Source organism: Haliaeetus leucocephalus, unplaced genomic scaffold, assembly GCF_000737465.1.
Source record: "Haliaeetus leucocephalus isolate CR32 unplaced genomic scaffold, Haliaeetus_leucocephalus-4.0 Scaffold284, whole genome shotgun sequence".
NCBI classification, from domain to species: domain Eukaryota; kingdom Metazoa; phylum Chordata; class Aves; order Accipitriformes; family Accipitridae; genus Haliaeetus; species Haliaeetus leucocephalus.
The window spans coordinates 6,537,060-6,557,377 of record NW_010972720.1 but is presented as its reverse complement, the minus strand read 5'-3'; the positions used below and the strand labels follow the sequence as shown (position 1 = coordinate 6,557,377).

General features: G+C 40.1%; 1 protein-coding gene across 1 annotated transcript in view; it reads right to left on the bottom strand.

Moving 5' to 3' along the window:
* Positions 1 to 20,318, bottom strand: part of STOX2 (storkhead box 2) — a 68,806-nt gene that overhangs the window by 13,119 nt on the left and 35,369 nt on the right. Inside the window, exon 2 of the mRNA XM_010569994.1 lies at positions 1,284 to 1,436. Within this exon, the coding sequence (XP_010568296.1) occupies positions 1,284 to 1,436 (153 nt within the window). The remainder of the gene's footprint in view (positions 1 to 1,283; positions 1,437 to 20,318) is intronic.

Below are 20,318 nucleotides of genomic sequence, written 5' to 3'. Positions count from 1 at the left end.
CTTGCCCAGGATCATACAAAGCACAAGTGAAAAAGTTGTGCCCTCTTGAGCAGTAAATCTCTGTCCAACAGTTTTACACCACGCTTTTAGATGTCTCTACAAGATGCATTTTGCATGATTCACCAACTCCAGATACAGACTGCCAGTAGGGAAGCAGCATATTCAAGAGTACATTCCTAATATAGGTTTCTTTTTTTTGATGTTACAGTATCTTTAATCCAAGACATTTTAATTTTACTATTTAATAAATATTATCAAATGCTGACAAGAATATCTTCTGAACAGTACACCAGCATTTATGAACACAGCAAGTATATCTATGGCTCTCCAAACCTTTTAGTTATGGAGAGAGCTGTCAAGTACCAAAAAAAAAAAAAAAAAAAAAAAATTTAAAGATTTTTCAAGCAAGGGCAGTACAGAAGCAAAAGCCAGAACTGTGTCCAAGAAGGCTCTGAAAACTGAAAACCCCTGGAAACCAGGCTGACAACGTCTTTTCAGTTTAAATATAACCTCTCCATGGAGCAGGCACATCATTGTCATTAGACTCTATTACTTGCATCATGCCACACCAGTTTTGAGAGCCTGTCCTAGGTGAAGAAAGACTTGCAGTATGTGGGAAACATGTTCTTTAAGAGAGAATGCTCTACACAGAGACCTCCATGAGGTTATCTTTATGGAGACTGGACAATGCCACTTGAACTGACTGAATGATGTCAACTGAGCTCTTGCGAGTTAGCTTACAACCGGTTGAAAGCCACAAGGTGGAATAAGTGTGCTCTGGCTATGACACATGCTTTGTTCTCTGTAACTACTAAAGTCCTAAGCTCTTTTGACTATGATGATAAAGAAGGTTATTTTGTGAGAAAAATCATGAACAAGCTTATTCTGATACCAGTCTGAACAGAAGAAAACAAGCCAACAGTTTGCTATTTAGTACCTCAAGTAATTTTAAATATTTACATAAAGTCAGGAATTAACCCTGCAAAATGCATCTCACATGAATGGCCCTGTCAAAGACAACTCAATTCTATATATGTTTAAGAATAAAGAAAAGGTTATAAGATTAGGACCCTAAAACCTCCTTTTACTTTTGGTAGTATCTCAGGATTAATCAATATTCCCATCCAGAAGAGTGAATTAAAACAGACTACCAAACACTGAAACTCCGTCTTTTAAGGAAGCCAAAAAGATAAGCAACCTTTTGGGTAGGAAGTGGAGATTCTTTAACTGCCCTTTTACAGACATGAGCCCATCTGACTGATGATTTATTAATGTCCAGTTACCTGGGAAGCAGGTTGTTAGGTGCTCCATTAGTGCTTCTTGTGTGACTTGTTTTCGGGCAGAGTTCATTGCTGAGATTGCCAGGCAAAGGATTTCCCCAAGTGGAATAAACTGTGACTGACTGATGGGAGACATGCTGATGGGTGATACATCACCTGTAAAAAGACAACAGATGTGCAATGAAGTGTTTTGTTTAAAAATCTGCTCATAGAACAAGGATGTAGAGATACAACTGGAGAAGATGCACACAGCTCTGTAGTCTTTGTACTGAGCTGGGGATAAAAATCTTACAATGGAAAACCCTCCAACACCTTATTTCAAAACTTAGACATGGTGAACTTTGGAAAATGGGATATACACACTATGCGGACATTAAGTTTTTCAAAGGGTGCAATAAGCAGATTCAGAAAAATGCCAACAAATTAGCACTTATGATTGCAAAACCTCATGCTTGAATATCCTACTAGGTAGGACACAAACAAAATAGTTGCATGTATTTCTCTGAACATAAAAAGGGAGATTTCACTCCCCTTTCAAAGGTTAGTGATATGGATCACCCACCACCTCCACTTGATAGAATGCTTTTTCTTCATAGTAACAAAGATCAGAAAACAATGTTGCTAAGTTAATGAATAACATTTTCACTCAGCTGATAAAGCGCAGAACACTCTTTAGAGGCACAAAAGCATGAAACACCTTGCGATTGATACCCTGAATAAATCTCTCCTGGATCTACAGGTCAAATGTCTTTGTACGGACTACGTATTTTTTAGAAGAGAGGTTTTAATGGTTCCAGGATGGCATGAAAATTAACTTTGTTGTAACTTTTCTCACGTTGCCTTTAAAAATAATTCATTAACCCATACTTAAAAAATCATGGAAAGATCCTCATAATTAAAGTTATAAGAGAAATTACAATTTGATAATACTAGCATGACTACACAAATACACAGATACATGTGCATTTTAACATACTTTATATAAATACAGAAATGCTTTTAGATTCTGCTCTGTACCTCCTCTTGAAGTGCTAACAGTTCCCCAATGACCTCAAATAGAGAGAAGCAGCAGGCTAAAGGATTTCCTTTGCCAGTGGAAAAGGAACAATAAAGAGTAACAGCCAGAACAAGGGGTGCTTGACTACAAATCCTTTTTTGGCCACAGGTCAGTCAATAGCTAGGGATTAAAGTTTACCTAAATGGCTTTGAAATCTCAAGAAAATCACCCTATTTCTGCTATCACGGAGCCGTATCTTGTGATCAGATCAGGAATCAAATTACTGGAAATTAATTCACATTCACTTCCCTCCACAATTTAGAGGATTTAATATTTGCCCTATTAATTCTATATTCCTATTACGTCTACTAAGCCGGAACAGCCGTCTCTAAAACTGATTATCAAAATGCATTTAATCTTGCATTATACTCAGCACTTTGGGGGGAAAAAAAAGAATTGGTGGGAGCAGCAAATTGCATAACTGCTTCAGTGAGACTTATAAGCAATATTTTTCAATAGACCAGCTGTACAATCTGTTGTACAAGAGTGATACACATTACCCAAGACACAACAATGATTTAACATACACATTTGTGCTACACTGTCTCCTGATTGCTTCTGCTTAATCAGGCCTGACCAGATCAATGCTGCAATCCCAACACAGCAGCATTCCTCCAGCTTCAACACAGTGCACCCCAAGATCCCCCTCATTCTTATCTGACCACAGAACAATGACCTTAAAATATAACCTCTCGTGGACATTTTTTATTTGTATACACCTGAGAAGTTCCTGCCATGTGCTTTACAGACAATGGCAATCAAGAAGATCATATGCCGCTTACAGGCAAACGTGAGAGATATGCTTTCATATGACTTGGGAGCAAGCACCATTTGTCCCGTCAACATTTGAGAATGGATAAAGAACATCACAGTTATTATATTACTATTTACTAATAATTACACTTACTGTCAGCTTAAACTTGCTCATAGACTTCGTAATCAGTCAGACACTTAAGTTTACCAACTTTGATCAACAGTCACCATGCACTTTGTGCAGAGGATCAGTTTCTTTAATGATTAGTTTCAGGTCTAAAAAGCATCAGAATTATGGTAAGAATTATGCAGATTTAGCTAAGCAATTTAAGAAATTACTGTCTTTCACACAGAGATTATCTGTGTCCTGGGTATTCTTGTGAGCACTACTAAGTTCAGTTCAGTGCAATGTCAAAGAGATTGGCATATACTGTCCTCAGTTGAGGTTTAACCTTATCGGGTTCACTGGGCACTGAAATGGGCTCTCTGAGTAGCTTTAAGGGCATCCAGGTGAAGGGCAGGAACTTCCTGAATTGTTTTATCTGTATCATCAAAGACCTGGCAATTTCTTAAACCAAAGCACCATGGCAAGAGTATCCCTGTGCCTACTCCCAGCCACGCACTCATGCTGCCACCTACGCAGGCACCAGGATGGGAGAGCAGGAGGAAGACCTCTTCCTTTGCCTTGCACCTGGAACGATCCACTCACAGCTAACTAGAATGACATTTAGGATGTAATGAATGGGCCTTAACACCATAATCAGCTTCCTGAAGTGGCAAAGGGACTCAAGTAGCATTATACATGAAGCCTAGCAAGTGCTGCTAATTTACATAGGTTTGCTCTGCAGCCTACCAGCTGCCCCCAGAGAGATGCTTGGACAAGAACTCAAAACAGTTACTCTGCTCACCCCTGGGGGAGCAGCCCATCCGTCTTCCCTGACTGCCAAGAGCCTGCAGAGATCCATGTCTGGGCTCACTTCCAGTAAGGACTTGTTACCTTAAAACTGCTAAGTACAACTTAAGAAATAATAAAGTTTACCTGAATTTTAGTGACCTTGCACTTTGCACAATCTTCCCTTTCAAAGCAGGCCTCCAGCATGGAATTGATTTTCTAGGTTAGTGTGCAGAAAACATTCAGTCTGCACATTTGAACCCTGCCAGTTGGGCTCTTGTCAACAGGAACAAGCCAAGAGCTTCCACCGAAATGCTAACTATACTTCACATAACTCATCAATATAAAACATTCAGTATCAGTTCCTTAATGTTAACACAGTCTCTAGCAAAGCATGGTATAGTTAGTATGCCAGAGTAACATACATCCTGCTTGCAAATATTTGGGAGCTTAACAACCATTTAATATACAGACAACTATAAACGTCCATAAAATAATAACTTGAATGGCTTTAAATGCAATAGAAATGGCCAGCAAATACTGGTTTATGTGAGAGCCTTTCTTTCTGTTTTGTAAGGGACTATTGCTAGTTAAGCCTTATTCTTTTCCACTGAGCGCTTTTCAACCTTCTTCATTATGACAAGAGAACTCTCGTTTCACCTCTGTTGTGCTACCAGACACAGAATTACCTCCATAGCTTGCTGTCCATAACTGTCTGCTGGAGATAATTACTGCCTCTTGGTTTAAAAAGGCTAGCACACATCTGTAAAACTTTCAGCAGACCTAGCGGTAGAAAACCCAAACCCCCTCACTCAGGGAGGCTCTAATTTGCCAAGTTTTATCTTAATTATCCTGTGGCTCTGGGAAATTACAAGCACTCTGTGGTTATAGTTAAGTGAACAAACTTCTTTGATGCACAACAACAGAAAATATCTTGCGTCTACGATTTAATATATTAACATCAATTGCGCGCATAAATACTGCTTAGCCTGTTGAACAGAATGTTTACTACAACTTATTTAAGAAAGATCTGCTTAAAAAAAGTCAAATATGCTTTTCCCAATTTTTTTTTGAAGACCACATCACTTACATAAAACATCTAGCATATGGCTCCTGTTAGCTCTGACTGATGCTTGTCTCAAGCAGCTTTCTTTTGAAATCAAATTACTATCCTTGACTTTCATATGTTTATGTTCCCAATTAAATGAAAACCGGAGCTAAGAAAGCAGTTTTCACCAGCTGACTGCATGTTTTGTTTAAATACTATATATATAGTTTTAGCTCTATTTCTGCAGTGTCTTTCCAAATTTTTCTCTACAGAATTGAAAAAAAAAAGTTTTCTAGACTTCTTAAGTAGCACTTAATTTTCAAAAATGTCTAAGCATATAACAAACAATGAATGGGATTTGTCCTCATTTATGCCTTGAGGATTTGTAGCACTGCCCTATGGGAAAAAAATAATTACTGTTACTTAGAACAAAATATTATGTAGCACATAAAATAAACACTTAGCTCTTACAGAGCACATTTCTTCAGTGGATTTCAAAACATACCAAAAAACTGGGTAACCGTAACTATCCTTAACATACAGATGAGAAAGTGATGGTCTGTGACAGAGCTGGCAATGAAAATTCACACGTCCTGAACCCAGCCCAGCCAGAACCTTTCCTGTGCCAGCTTAACTAGTGTCTCTGTTCTCTGGAAGTCTGGGTACCACCATCTTGGGAGAAAATGAGGTAGACTATATTCTGCACCACGTATCACCAATTAAACTACCCACTACATACTGATGACAGAATTTTTATTAGTGATTCTGCTGCTGGAAAGAAGTGACCTGGAAGTCAAACTCCCTGTCTCATGAAGTTTGCATGAAGACTGTTTGAAAAATCACCTCTTGACTTATAAATGGAACCACTTCAATACAGCCACTGTGAAAGAAAATTAAGGAAATTACAGTGCAAAGCCACACTATATTACAATTTATACACACCATTTCGCTGAAATGGGGAAGAGACCCTCTGATTACACTCTGCATCCTGTAAAACACAGGAAGCCAAAGCCCAGTTTCTCTTCTCCATCCAGCCTCTCAACACCTTTTTAACCTTTTGTTTCCTATGGATCAAGACAAACTTTAAACATGATTTTTAGCCTGGTTTCCACAGGAAATGAGGCTTGCACAATCACAGTCTGTGCGTGTGCATATGCCAGAGAGGTCAAGCCCCACTAGACAACAGAAATTCTAAAAGAGTGTTTGCTATGCATGCTGCAGCTGCACAGAACTTCAGGCATAGCCACCTCCCACTAGACAGGAGACAATCCAGTCAAAAAACACTTGTCAAGGGAAATCTGACTTCACTACTTTTGCTCCTTACAGAACTACATTATTTATCAGAAAACATCAAACTAGAGCACAGTAACCTCATGATTATAGTGGTGGTTGCAACAGAAATCCCCTACAAAAATTTTCTTGCCAACAGACTATTCTGGTCAACATTCACCTCTGATTTCAGTCTGGGAAGAACTACAGAAAGGTCCTTTTCAAACAAAAGATAGCTAAAACCAAAACTACAGGTAATGGGCAAAAAGAGGGCTCTTCTAGAAAAAGCATATCTTCAGATTTACTTAAAGAAGGGACAGAGGGTTAAGAAGTTACATGTCTGGCCCGGGTTGCACATTACCCCTTTTTCCCCCAAATCCCAACCTGGCTGAATCACTCTAATTATAGAATACTTACATAGATGTAGCAAACAAAACCTTTCTTACATGAACTCACAACAATGATACATAATTGCCATTTTAAGCCAGACTATGTTTCAATCTGATTAAACAACAGAAGGGAACAGGAAGAATATGTAGATTTCTGTGGTAATACCCAGATTACTCTGAAATACGTTGGATCTGCACTAGCACACCAACACAGCAAAGAACACATTTTACTAGCAAAATCTGAAATAAAGACAATTAGAAGGTGTGTTGCTTGTGCTGTTCTCAGCCATAGCTAAATCCTCCTTTAAACCACATTTCCTGGAGTATTTTATGAACAAAACTGCAGGTTGTGTTTACAAGACAGTTACACATATCAAAGGACCAATAATAATACAAAAAAAATACATTAAAGCTTTGTCCATTTATTCCTGTTTAAAAGCAGCTTAAACAAAGGCTCAACAAATGCTATAACACACATTTGCTAACCAGCAAACTCCTTCTACACATCTGAAATGCATGCACACCAAAACATACGTTCCCTTGCAGACACAGATCATGAATGCTTCAAGAATGTGACCTGGCAATGTGACCACTCCAATTCTAACCAGCCTGAAGAAAACACAGCAACCTTAATAACGACCAACCATATGACAAACACTTGCCTCTGAACAAAGTTCTAGTTCCTTGCCAGTTATTAACTTTAATCATGTAAATCAATCTTTTAAATTGTTCAGACGCAGTTAAAAATCATGATCTCCAGGTTCACCAAGTGGCACTAACTTTCACAAACAGGTGCTAAATTGCCCACAGTCAGCAGACTTGTCTTACATGCATTCATCCTGTGTATTTCCTGTGATTTAAATTTCCTTTTCTTTGTTCATGTCCTGTGGCCGGCTGCCTCCTGATCCAAAGTGATATCCCAGCCCATGTTACAACTATGACCATAAAAAGTTTCTGCTGGAGCATGGAACTTTCCCAGAGGATTCAGTCGACGAGATTTTGGTGGCGTTGCTTATCCTGGGAAGGAGGAGGGTGGGACTGTGGTTTTTTAATATATTGTGTGCTTTAGAATGTGTTTTCTCAAACAATATTTTTCAAATGCATCTTTTAATAAATGTCCATGTCTGTATTCCTGGCACACAATATGTTAAAAAAGGGGGACTTACCTGAACCCCTATGGTCTGGTTCCATGCTCCATTACAGTGTCCACAGTAGCTGTGATGTAACAACAATGTGCATATTGGGGCTTTATATCACTGTGGAAGCTGGCTGGCTGCAGCATAGGTCAGTGCCACAGGACCTGAAAGAAGAAAAACAAAGCATGCTTTTAAGCAGTAATATGCTGAACACCCACCTCTTAAAGCTGGAAATCGGGACTTCCAGAAAATAAAAAATAATGCAGTATCTATGCAGGTCCACTTAAAGGAATGCTATTTCACACAATTCTCACATAAGCACAAGAAATAAATGGTTAAGAAATGACAGAGGAGGCGGAGGTAATGATCTAAAAGGGACTACAAATATAACTCCCACACAGTGTTTTGAAAACATCTCTCTCTTTTTGCCCTATTTCCACGGAATGGCTGGAATCACATTCTGACACCACCCCCTGTTCCGAAGGCACTCACAGTCTTTGCAAAGCACCTCTCCACTGCAGTGCCTCAGGATTCTGCAGTGTCACTCCTCTTCTCCCTGGCTCTCTGCAAAGTGAAGTCATAGGAATGGATCAGCCAACCTGACTTCTCACTACCCTGCCCAGAATCCTTTGTGAACTGAAATGAGTCATCGCTCTGAAAAAATCCACGGCGCAACGTTCCAGGTTTCTCCCTACGTCTGCACTGGCTTCTTTGTCTTTGAAACGAAGTGCCTCTGCTTCTGGAACGGTGCCCAGCTGCATTGTACAGGATGACAAGCCAGCCTCCTCATTAAGTGGACAAGAACGCTATTTACATGCATTAGCAAAGACAAGTTAAAGCTTTAACCCTCTAGTCAAGACAAAAAAATTTACCCCTAACGTATCTTCCTGTTGTAATACACAACCCACCCAATACACAAACACACAAATGCACAGACACACGTGCGCACACAGACACTTACACAGAGCAATATTTCTTAAATTATTCACTATTTACCATAACACTTACCAGTTTTTACTCTATTGATTAAAAAGAAAGATTTACTCTCCTTTGTCAGTCCTGAAGAATGCTGGAGACTTGCACATAACAAACAGCTCTGCTGTACACTGGATCAAAGTTGTGCTGCTACAAACTGTTTATCAAAAAATTAGAAGCAGTGGACAAGTTCTTGCAAGCTCATTTTTCATCACCCCATTCACCATTTGGGCTCACAACAAAGTGAGCCCTGAAACCACGCCAGACAGAAAATGTCAAACTGCTCCAAGTGCCGAGAGCCAGTGGAGCTGCTTCAGCTTCTGCTGCTACTGACAAAGAAGGTAATGCTCAGAACGAGGTCACTGTGTCAGGATCTCACTCCCAGTGCTAGGTTTTCCTTTGCTTGCTGAGGATATGCTAAGCTAACGCATCAGGAAAACACAGAAGAAGAGGTAGGAATAGTGTGTGATGAGAGACAGATGCTGCTGTTTTGGAGAAGCATTTTTAGTTTGGGGGGGACTTTCTTTTAAGAGAAGGAAACATTTAAAATTGCCTTCACTGCAAAGGAACTATTTCTAGCCGTGATCTAGTCATCAAAATGAGAAGACCGATATGCAGAAACAGAAGGATAAACAAAAAAAGGAGTGCTGCCACGAGGCACTTCTTTAAAGGTTCTGAAGCACTCTGAAATAGTTTGAAGCACAGTAGGCACATAATACATAAAATCCTGAAACACAGCACTTTAGGGCTCACCTGTGCTGTGCTGGAACAGGCAGTTCTCTTAGGTTCTCCCCTAAATGAACACACCAGGCATTTAGGCCTGAATTAAGTAAAAAGGTCACCACCTCCCTATGCTGCAAGCCCCAGCCTTACAACTACCCTGGCAAAGGAAGAGTCAAATCCAGCCTAAAATAGGTCTATGTAAGTCTTTCAAGAGGACAAGTAAATAGCTAGGTTACACAACTAACAAACACCACTTTTGTTTACAGGTCTATGGTGATTGTTATGTAGCAAAGCCATGTTATAAACAGGCTAATTTACAAGTGTAAGGTAAGCTGGGTGCTTTGCTACACCTGTAGTTACACAGTAGCCAAGATCTCAACATTAAAAGCTCAGCTTTTGCTATACATAAAGTCATCAATTTCCTTCCCTGAAAGGCCTCATTCCAGGAAATCTTCCTTCAACTTTACAGGAGTTTGCCTTCCCTGGGGCTGCAGGATCAGCCACAAAGCCTCTAATGAATCCAACTTGGCATCTGCAATGTTTGGGTCCCCTAGGATCATCCTGCAGAAACTCTGGTTGTTTGTCTGCTAAGCCCACACCCACTTCACAGCAATGAAACTCATTCCAGGAAGAAAAATTTCTGTGGGCTTAAAAGCGAATTACAACAGGCACCTACTGAAAGAAAAAATGAGAGCTCCAATCCGCTTTTCCTTTGCACCAGGCAACATTCATGCAAAGCTAAATAGCTGGGCTTCTGCGTGCAGTACTGTCTTCACACGCATGCACAAGTTCTTGCAGCAGTAGTCATGCTACTATCACGAAAGTTAAAATACTGGCAGAAGAAAGATCAAAGTAATACCATAACCTGAATACCCTTTCTCTCTAACAAGTTTCTCTAGTGCTTGAACCCAAATTATATACTCAGGACCAGCTTGACCACTCTGAACAGACTAATACAACTGCAAGTTCTTTGAGTGAGACAATTCCTCTTGCACATGTGAAGTCCTAGAGACACCTAGAATGCATTGAGCATGCACATGTACCTAGGGTGCACATACATCTCATGTGCACATGTACCTAGGCATGCCTTTATTCAAATTTGTCAGCTCACAGTGCCGTTACTCAGCCCTTTAATCAGTATTAAGAACAGCAAGAAGTGCCTGATACCTCAAGCATGGCAGAGAGCAAAAGTGAAAGGAGAGACCAGCAGTGGGAAAAATGTAAATGAGAAAGTTTAGAAGAGTGGAAGTTGATGGATAAACTAGTGCTACCATCATCAGTGATGTTACTGCAGCGTGACCTCAGAAGAGGAAGGCCTAGCCAAAATACTACATGCACTTCCCAATCAAGGCAGCTACTCTGTTCCTCCATCCTACATCTCCTTCCCAGCACATGACAGAAGTTGGTAATGAACCAAAGCTGCCTTATTGACAGTGTACAGCATGAATACACCATATACTTCTCTCTGTATAACTCCATGCATGCACATGCATCCAAATAGACCAGTACAGAATACACTGTAGCCTGAGACCGATCTCTATCATACACTGAGAAAGCAGATAATGTAAAGATCACATTTTCTTCCTTTGCACAAGCATTGTGTTGGAGTTGAACACAGACTCCTTTGTCAAACTCCACATTAGCTTGCATACATCCCTTGAGCCCTCCCAAGCCAGGGCCTGGGATTCCTTTCCTTTGCCACAGCCCTTTCACCATCACCAGAGGGAAACTCAAGAGGAGAAAAGGAATGTGCTCAAATGGGGGGCAGAGAACAAAAAAAGTTAAAAAAGAATATCACCAAAAGATGCCAAGAAGGTTATCAAGAGCATGAGAAAATTCAGACTAGCCTGTACCAGTTTCAGTGGATCCCAAATTTCGGAGGCTAAAATCAGCCATCAGCACTCAGCATTCGTAGTCTGTAGCTGCAGAGACTATGGTCATCTACCATTATGATTACTTCTACAAGAACCAACTTCAGAAAGCAGGAAGCACCCAAATACTGGACTGGGAACACAACCCATGAATCTTGTAGCCTCAGAAGAAACCAGACTAAGGAACATCAGAAAGATACAAACTTACACTTATATTTCTTTAGGAAATATCTTCACACTAAAAAATTTGACATATTAATGCTCCACTAATAACAACTTACTTGCAGTACACTAGTGAGTTCCACTTGGCTTACCTGAACAAATCTCCTGGTTCTTTAAGAAATGACTTAAGAAAACACAAGAGGGAACATGATCAGGGTATTAAATTCAGCAATATCCCAACAAGTAGTGCCCATCTATTTTGTGCTAATGTTGTCCAGGAGCTTAAATATTCTTTCTTTTTTTCCCCTCCTACTGCTTACACCCCAATGTATTTGCAGAGAACACACCTCCCCTCCTTCAGATCTCATTCCACTGGCTTCAAAAAAAGCATACTCTCACGTATTCTTTCGTAGGTCTGCCCTTCCTGTCCTTTCAATCTTTCTAGAGGACTTCTACATTTACTGTTACTTAGGTAACTTTTCTCTAAAAAGCAACAACCAGAATTCTGCAACATATTCTAGCATTCTAGCTAACCTCTCACCTGTGTCAGGTGCAAGGAAATGGAAATTTCCATACTTTAGTGGAAATACCCTGCCCTATATACACAATAAGAACAAAACTTGCTTTTTTCACAGCTGTACTACATTGGTGGTTCACTGCCACCCCACAACTGAACAACCAGTTCCAGACATCTTTTTTATGGCACCTGCAGCTAATGAGTTTGAAGCAAATACTCCTGGGTTTGACTCCCAAGACCATGATCTTGCCCATTATACTTTAACAGCTCACTCTGTGGATATGATTAAGGATCGATCTTTGACCATCCAATTCTTCTTCTTTGTTATCCATCTTTTAAGCATCTCCACTTTATCACATGCTAAAGAGTCAGAAAAACTAAAATGAAAAAAAAAAATTTTTAAATGTTTCCTAATGCAGAACAGAGCCATAACCCTGTGCCACACTTACTAATACAACCCATCAAGTCTTAACAGGAAAAAAAAAAAAAACAACAAAACTCTCTCCCCCAAAAGTCCAGTAGGTAAAACAATTGCCTTTTTAGAATTCGACCACTAAAAGAGGCTTCTTTAAATTATAGCTCACTGTAAAGTATGTGGTATTTTAAACCACACAGAAGAATTCTCTAACAGATTTTGTAACTAGGACCATGGGACAGGAGGGGAGGAGGGTTTGTTTTGTTTTTTTTGCATAGAAACCTGTTACTATTAAATTAATTCAATCAATGTTAAAGCTATATTGTCATCGACCACACCACCACCCCACACTCTCAAAAACAAAGCCTGCCAGTTTTCTGGCAGCAAACAGTAAACGCAAGGAAAGATAGAAGCATTTTAAAAATCTGACACTAGAGGAGATTTGGCAACAGAGAGTGAGCACATGAGAAACAAAAGGGAAAAAAAAACCCAACCAATGATAATTCTAGATATTTTCTTTTAGAGTGGAAATTTTATAAAGGCAGAGAAAAATATTCCTTTACAAATGCTCCTGAAAGCACAGAACACAGCTGTTGAAACATATCAATCAGCTTGTCTTAGCCACATGTTCTTCACTATCCTCTTCAGTTTAGGCAGAACACATTTTCAGTGCGGCTGGAGATGCTGCAGCAAATGTTCAGCAAGAGTCTAGCCAGCAGCTAAAATTCTTGAAAGGTGAAGGGATGATTAGCAATACAACCCAATGACATAGTGTGCCCCTCTCTCATTTATATTGACTGCTGTAACCATGGAAGGATTTTCATCTCAAAGATGATACTGCGGTGGCTACAGCTCTTCAAACAAATAGTGATGACTGGCAGATAACTCCAGGTTAAAATAAGAACCTGCAACACTGAACACAAGTCCCATGGTACTGCAGCAGCCTTTAACATCCCAGTTTTTCCTGGCTACGAAAGAACTGATGAAAAGGCCAGGCATGGAATCAATTAAAATAGTGCCAAAGTGGTTTTAAAAAGAAAGGGTTAGACACTCCAAAGACTTAGCAGTTGAGAGTTTACTGGGTCATTTTTTATCCTGTGGTGGAAAGCAGAATTTTCACTATGGCTGGAGTACATTTAAGATGATGTACTTTAACGCTTATGAAATTAAAATATCTTACACCCTAATATATGAAGTAGCTATACTAGCATATTCTGCCCCTATGCTCTCTACCTGCCTGGGGTAGATGCAGTGGCCCCTGTTTCCCACTATGGCTCAAAACACCTTTGAATTCTGTCCTTTGGTCTCCCCTGTGTGAGGATCAGCTGTGAGGATGGGAACATGGGAAATGCCATGGCACAACAGTTCAGCAGCTCACCAAATCTGCCGCCTCTCATAGAGTTAGAAAACCAACTGCATACATTACCACTAATGTATACTGCATCTTAAAGGGAAATGCCCTTGTTCCAGACAAAAACAGTTCTTTTGAGATCCTCAAGGACTGGTAGATTTTCATTTTTTCTCCCCATTAGCATGACTATCAGCAAATGCAGCTATCAAAACCTACCTCCCCAAATAAATTACAGTACCTGAAACCAGGAGTTCCCAGGATTAAACAACTCGCTAGATTAAATGTTTCCTCCCGTCCATTTTACATGGTTTTTGCTTCCTAATTTTATTGAGCACTTGTTTTATTACAGGAAGCAGTAAACCAAAACCTACAACAGGCATTTTACTACTATTACAACAGTAACACCTCCCTACCTCCTGCTCTTTTCTTTCTTTAAGTGAAAATTCAGGAATCTGAAAATCTCCCTGTACAGGAGCCATTAAACCAAACACGGTATCAAAAACAAGGAGGAAATTACCAATTTCACAGACAGAGTTCTCTTGCGTGACTTCTTGCGTATCTCCTAATTTACAGTCTTATGTTTAGGCTTTTAATTACCACCCCCTCACTCTAGCATATTCACTGCTGATTCCAGCAATGTGCAGACCATGCTCCTAAAAACCAGTATGGAACCTAACATATTTGAGCACGATTTTTTCAGAGTTCACTGCATTGCCTTACACTACGTTGCTGATGTCACCACTTTGCAGAATTGCTCAGCTGTTTTACTCAGCTGTCGCTAGTGCCTTCTGAAGTCCTCCTCAGCAGTCTTAATGAACCTGAACAACGGTGATCTGACAGATAGGGCTACCACTTCATTATCTATTCCACCTTTCAAATTTCTAATATAGCTATTAAACCCCAAACATTTGGTATTGATCCCTGCTGCACAGAACATTGTTAACCCTTTCCAGGGACCAGAACTGGCCATTCTTTTTTTCTCCTCTGTATTCTAAACTGAGCTCGACAAGACTTTTCTCTTGGACTTTCACCAAGCATTTACAAAGCACTAGAGCACGGAAGAGTCCTTGTGCTCCCCAAGTGTCGCTATGACCCAGTTTTCTGACAGATGAGAAACATAAAAATAGTAGTGTCTTTGCCCTCTTACTCAGTAGAGAGACCTAAACTAGAATATCAAGACTAGATTCCTGAGACAATCTCAGGAGCTGATGATGATCTCAACTTACATTGAGCTAAACCAAAAGGCTAGCAAAAGGAGAGATTTGGGATAATTTCTTGAACAAATTTGGCAAGTAACCATTGGACACAGAAAGAAAATCACATATAACAAAATTTTGAGATCAAAGCATAGGGGATGTATAAATCCAAGCTCTGAATGACTATGTTTTATTTCATAGCAAGATAATATTTTCTTAACACACACGAAAACAACAAAAGAAGTCATTCCTTATCTTGTCATTATGTTGTCATTCCTTATTCTGCAGCATATGAAAAAAAGGCTTACAGTTACTGCTGTATTCTTTCAACGAGCTACCCCCACAGGCAGTACTTTGACTCACCCAGACCTTATGGGCCCAAGGGTACTCCTATTTAGAAGGGTATAAAGTGTCTCTGTCACAGCCAGAGCTTGACAAGGCGCTCTGCTTCAAAAGCATTTCTGATCATCAGTAAACACTGCATTGCACATGGTGAAGGGGAGGGTGCACACCCCTCTCCTCACCTGGCCATCCCACTTGGGAGGCTGGAACTGCTGCCTACAGGGGATGTAAGTAGCCCTAAGAGCATTTTTTGAAACCTCTGCTGTTCCTCCTGCCTGCTTGGTAGCTACAAGTTTTAGTCTTAAGGAGCTGATGTAGAGGCTACTTAAAGAAAAACCTAGGCTACAAATATTGAATTAGCAGCAGCAGAAGACTGGAGAGAAAAACAAGAAACAATATAAGTAAGAAAAAACACAGGAAAGGTTAAAAGGAAATGTGAGGAAAGAGATGATTTTTGTTTGATTCCTAAAGCAGGCGATGCAGCATATGTGATGTTAATGATGAAAGAAGACTTGTTAAAAGAATCCAAATGCTTAGGGGGGCTAAACGGAAAGAGGAATAATAACCAAATGGTAAGAAATAAAATTAGTACCTCCAGCTGTAGGAAGGCTGGGAAAATAGAAGGGTCTACAGGATTGCTGGAATAAGCAAAGTGGGAATGGCTGTGTGTATCAGTGAAGAAAGAAGTGAACAAAAGGACAGTTGTTTTGTGACAGCCAATCTGCATGTGCTCTGCATCCACTTGGTGCTTGCCTTTGTTTTGTTTTCTAGGCTGACCTTCACCCCATGCCACACAAAGGATTCAATGAAATCCTCCGTTCAAAGTCTCAATCAAAAGCCTGAAGGAACAAACCTATCTTTTGCTGCAGCTCAAAGCCTGAGCCCAAGTGCCACACAGAAGAGGGAGCATCCCAGGCAACTCAGGCGCAAGCCAGAGATCCTGGCTCTGGCCGAGGGAACCTGCAGCCTACAGTGGCTTTAAATGAGCCCTGCCAGTGTTTGGAACAGGCAGAATAGCTAAAAAGAAACATTTAGCTTGTTTTCCAAAGGGTTGCTCCTAAGCTTTTATGATAAAAGATCAGGGAAGGATGGGAGCTTACAGGACAGTAAAGAGAGTTGAGAGTAAATTAGTGTGCATGCTAATAAGGCACACATGCAACATTGCTCCACTAAGGGAGCATGCTAATGGTTTGGGCAGCCTACACCAAAACATGTGAAAGCAGTTAAGCATGTCATCACCAATACTGTCTTTAGAAGTGTTCTACTGCTTTATAATAAGCTCTTTGAAACACACATGCACATGTAGTTTCATTGAAGGAAGGTGTAATCCACAAGAACTTTAAAATGTGAGGCTGCCCAAAGTGCATCCTGCATGCCATGTGTGGTCTGCAAAGCCTCTGCATGAGGCTTGTGATTTTTTTCTTTAAATTGTGGTATTTTTATTTTAATTCTGGTACTACAGTTAACTGAGGCATTGCAGCGTTGATCTCTTATGCAGCATCCAGTCTGGTACGCTCTCTGAACACAACTTGGAGAACATCTTTGTAACAGGGATAAGATGGAATCTGATCTCAGGGCTGTGGTCTAAAAGACTAATTCACTACCAGAATTATCTTGGTGTAATTATACCTATGTTAATTCCCATTTATTCTGGAATAAGAGTGTTTTTTTAACCTGATTTAGCTTATATAACTTCCAAAAGTTATATCGATGGGTACAGTTGTACATGCATAATCCTGCTAAATTCCTCTGCATGACCTTTCATACCACACATAAAAAAGTGAAAATTAAAAATGGAATAATCAATAGTACAAGTAAAATACTAATTTTATTAGAGGCAAGAATGTGTTGTCCTGTTGTTCAACTGTATGCTCCCTAATGTATTCAAGAAGTAAATGTTAAAACAAAGGAATTACCCTCTTCTTTTACTAGTATTTTTTCCTGGGTTCTGATAGATTCACTCTTGAAGAGTACATAACCATTGACATTTAGAGTTACAAGAACTATTTCTCTAAAAACTTCCTGTTATGGTCAAAGGCAGAGATATTAAAGGAGCCAAATTTGCTTCCTATTGCCGTATGTTGTTTCTAATAGTCACAGCTTGAGTTCCAAAACTGATGTAGATTTGCACTTCCCTTTATCTCCATTGAGTGCTGCTGTACTCTCAGTACTTCTGAAAATCAGGAGTTACTGAGGAGCCTAATTTTATGCACTCATTTCTGGAACCTGGCATAAAAGCTCAGACTTGGAACATGAAAAGACTCCATGCACATAAGCTATTTGGGAATACATGAACGTGTCAGACACAATGCCTTAAGTTACACATCTCCTTCATACTTCCATTTATAAATAAGAGCCCAGAAGTCTACTTTAGGGCATAAAGGTTTGAATGTGATTTACAGCTCTTTTGCCTTCCTCCTGACAAACTTTTTTTGATTGAAGTTTTGATGTAGTTAGTGTTTCCAAGAAAAGTTTTGGGTTTGCAAAATGATATTCTTAAGATGAAGAAAAAGAAAAAAGGGATACAGGGTAAGGAGGTCCTGGTTTCAGAGAAAATAATTCCAGTATTCAGAGTCATAATATCTTTGGAGACTGAGGATGCAAAAGCCTTGTTTAACTTCCCAGTGACACTTTCTTCCTGATAACATAACTTCTTTTAAGGGCAGGAGTAACCTTGCCAAACATAATCACCACAAATTTTCCCCCCATATGCAGCCTCTGACTGTACTATTCATCACCTACGCAGACAGACATTATGCAAGCCTGTTTGCCAGATACTGCTCCTTAGGAAGTGCTTGCAGAATACCAGAAGTACATAAACTCTCTCCCAGGCCTCCAGAGAGTGGACCATCTCCTTCAGCTATGGCTTCCACCAACAGTGAAGTCACAGTGCTGGTTTTGTGATATCACAGCATTCTCCGTAGCAACAGCCTATGAGGTCACAAATAGAGGATTATCAATTTGATGCAGGATTAAGGGAACTAAGAAGCTGGTCTGTCAGGAAGATAGGTTTTACTTCAAATAATGGGAATTAGGAGAATGCTGAAAATAAATGGGTTGTAAATTGTCTTTGTCTGGCATGCACCCTTTTTTCAATAATACTGTAAAGCAAGATATTGCTTTCTTTGACAGCTCCCAAGTAACTGAGTGAACTGCAGGCTGCCTCTTGAGCTATTACATGGGAGATGAATCCCGAAACAACTTCCATATCTTTTGACTCCTCAGTCATTTGATTTTGCAAGTACAGACAGCAGTCAGACCACTCTCCTCAAATTGTCTGCTGGTTATTTTATTCACACATGTTCAAAGCTAGCAATAAGTTCCAGAAAGTAACCAAAAAAAAACCCCACTACCAAACCACCTGAGAAAAGGAAGTCTGGAAACATTTTGCCTTAGACCACTTTACTGTTTAGGCAAGGATTTTTGAAGATTATTCCAAACCAGGAGTCTATGTTCCTAAGAAAGATCAAAGAAAATATGCATTGTAAGTTACAGTGCTTTAAGTACTTATTTAAAATGCAAGAAACAGTGATTATTTAGAAGAACCTTCCCTGCAAAATATACTTGCAGTCACGGGAATTTTTACCATGAACATTACTGTTAGAATAAAACACTTGTACGAATAATTTCATTACACTCTTAGTGGTTCATTTTTTTGAACACTATCTGCTTTACTCCCCAGTGAATGCCCTGTTTAAAAGTTTTGTAAAACACAGAATTCCAGAACCTGTTTGAAACTATTCCAAAACCTTTATCTCCCCACTTCCCCACCATGGAGCAAATCAAGATTAGCAGAAATGCAATCACCCGATGAACGTTTCCTGGCCCCTCAAGGAACCACTGAGGCTTCCATGCAACTATCCAGAGCACAAATTAAAAGTTAATTTAGTTTCAGCTTTTAAAGGGAGTTATAGTCCACTGGGGGAGGGGGGAACAAAATGAAGGATGATACCAGGTGAGAACAGACTTACTACATTATTCACAGAAATCCTATGCCCCATGCATGCTTACACATGAAAACACTTTTCCCATATTTTTGAAGTAATTGCCCACTTTTCCTGATGCCTGGAAACTGGATACTGCATCCATATAGACTCATCTCACATGTGCAGCAGGTCCAACACATCAGGTGTACTATGCATGCATAATTTATCTGTCAGGGATTGTCCCAGATTTTAAGATTAAGATCAAAAAATCCTAAAACAGCTTGATTTGTAATTTGCAACCTGAGCTGTGATGCAACCATAAAGCAGTTGTACAGCGTGAGAGCATCTTGCAACTTCAGGCAAATTTTGAGTAAGTACCTACTTACAGCTTACTGGAGCTGGAAGGAGAAACTTCCAGCATTATGAGCGTAGGCACTAATACCAATTTCCATTCTAGGACTGGAAGAAAACATTGGACAACTTTGCTGTAGCTGATCAAGACTTCATCTGGAGTCTCACCCACCGGTCTGGAAAACTTAGGTCTCTATTTTGCAGTTGGGGGACTGTTAAAAATGGTGAGAAGAAATAACACGGACAGACGAGCGAGATGTTTCACAGTGTTTTAAATATGCTTTGAGATTTTGTAAGCCATTTAAAAACGTTATTTGCTTCTTTGCCCTCCAGCACTAGCAATAAAGAATCTCAAAGGAAGTGCTTGGATATACCGGATTTACTCGCTTTGCCACTAACCTCTACAGCTTTCTAGGCCTGTAAATAGCGGCCGAGTTCAGCCGTGCTGCAAAACACTACTGCCTTCAAACGAACCGTGTGCTTTACGCCAGAGCCGGCTTTGAGCCAGACCGCCTCTTTCAACCTGCACTGAAGAGAAACACACGGCCTTTACTACAACGGTAACTGTCCAGGGGCCCGCTGCACCACCACGCACATTCAACCGCCAGCACACCCCGCGCTAATCCCGAATACAAAGGGCAAGGCACCATCCACGCTTCCCGGGG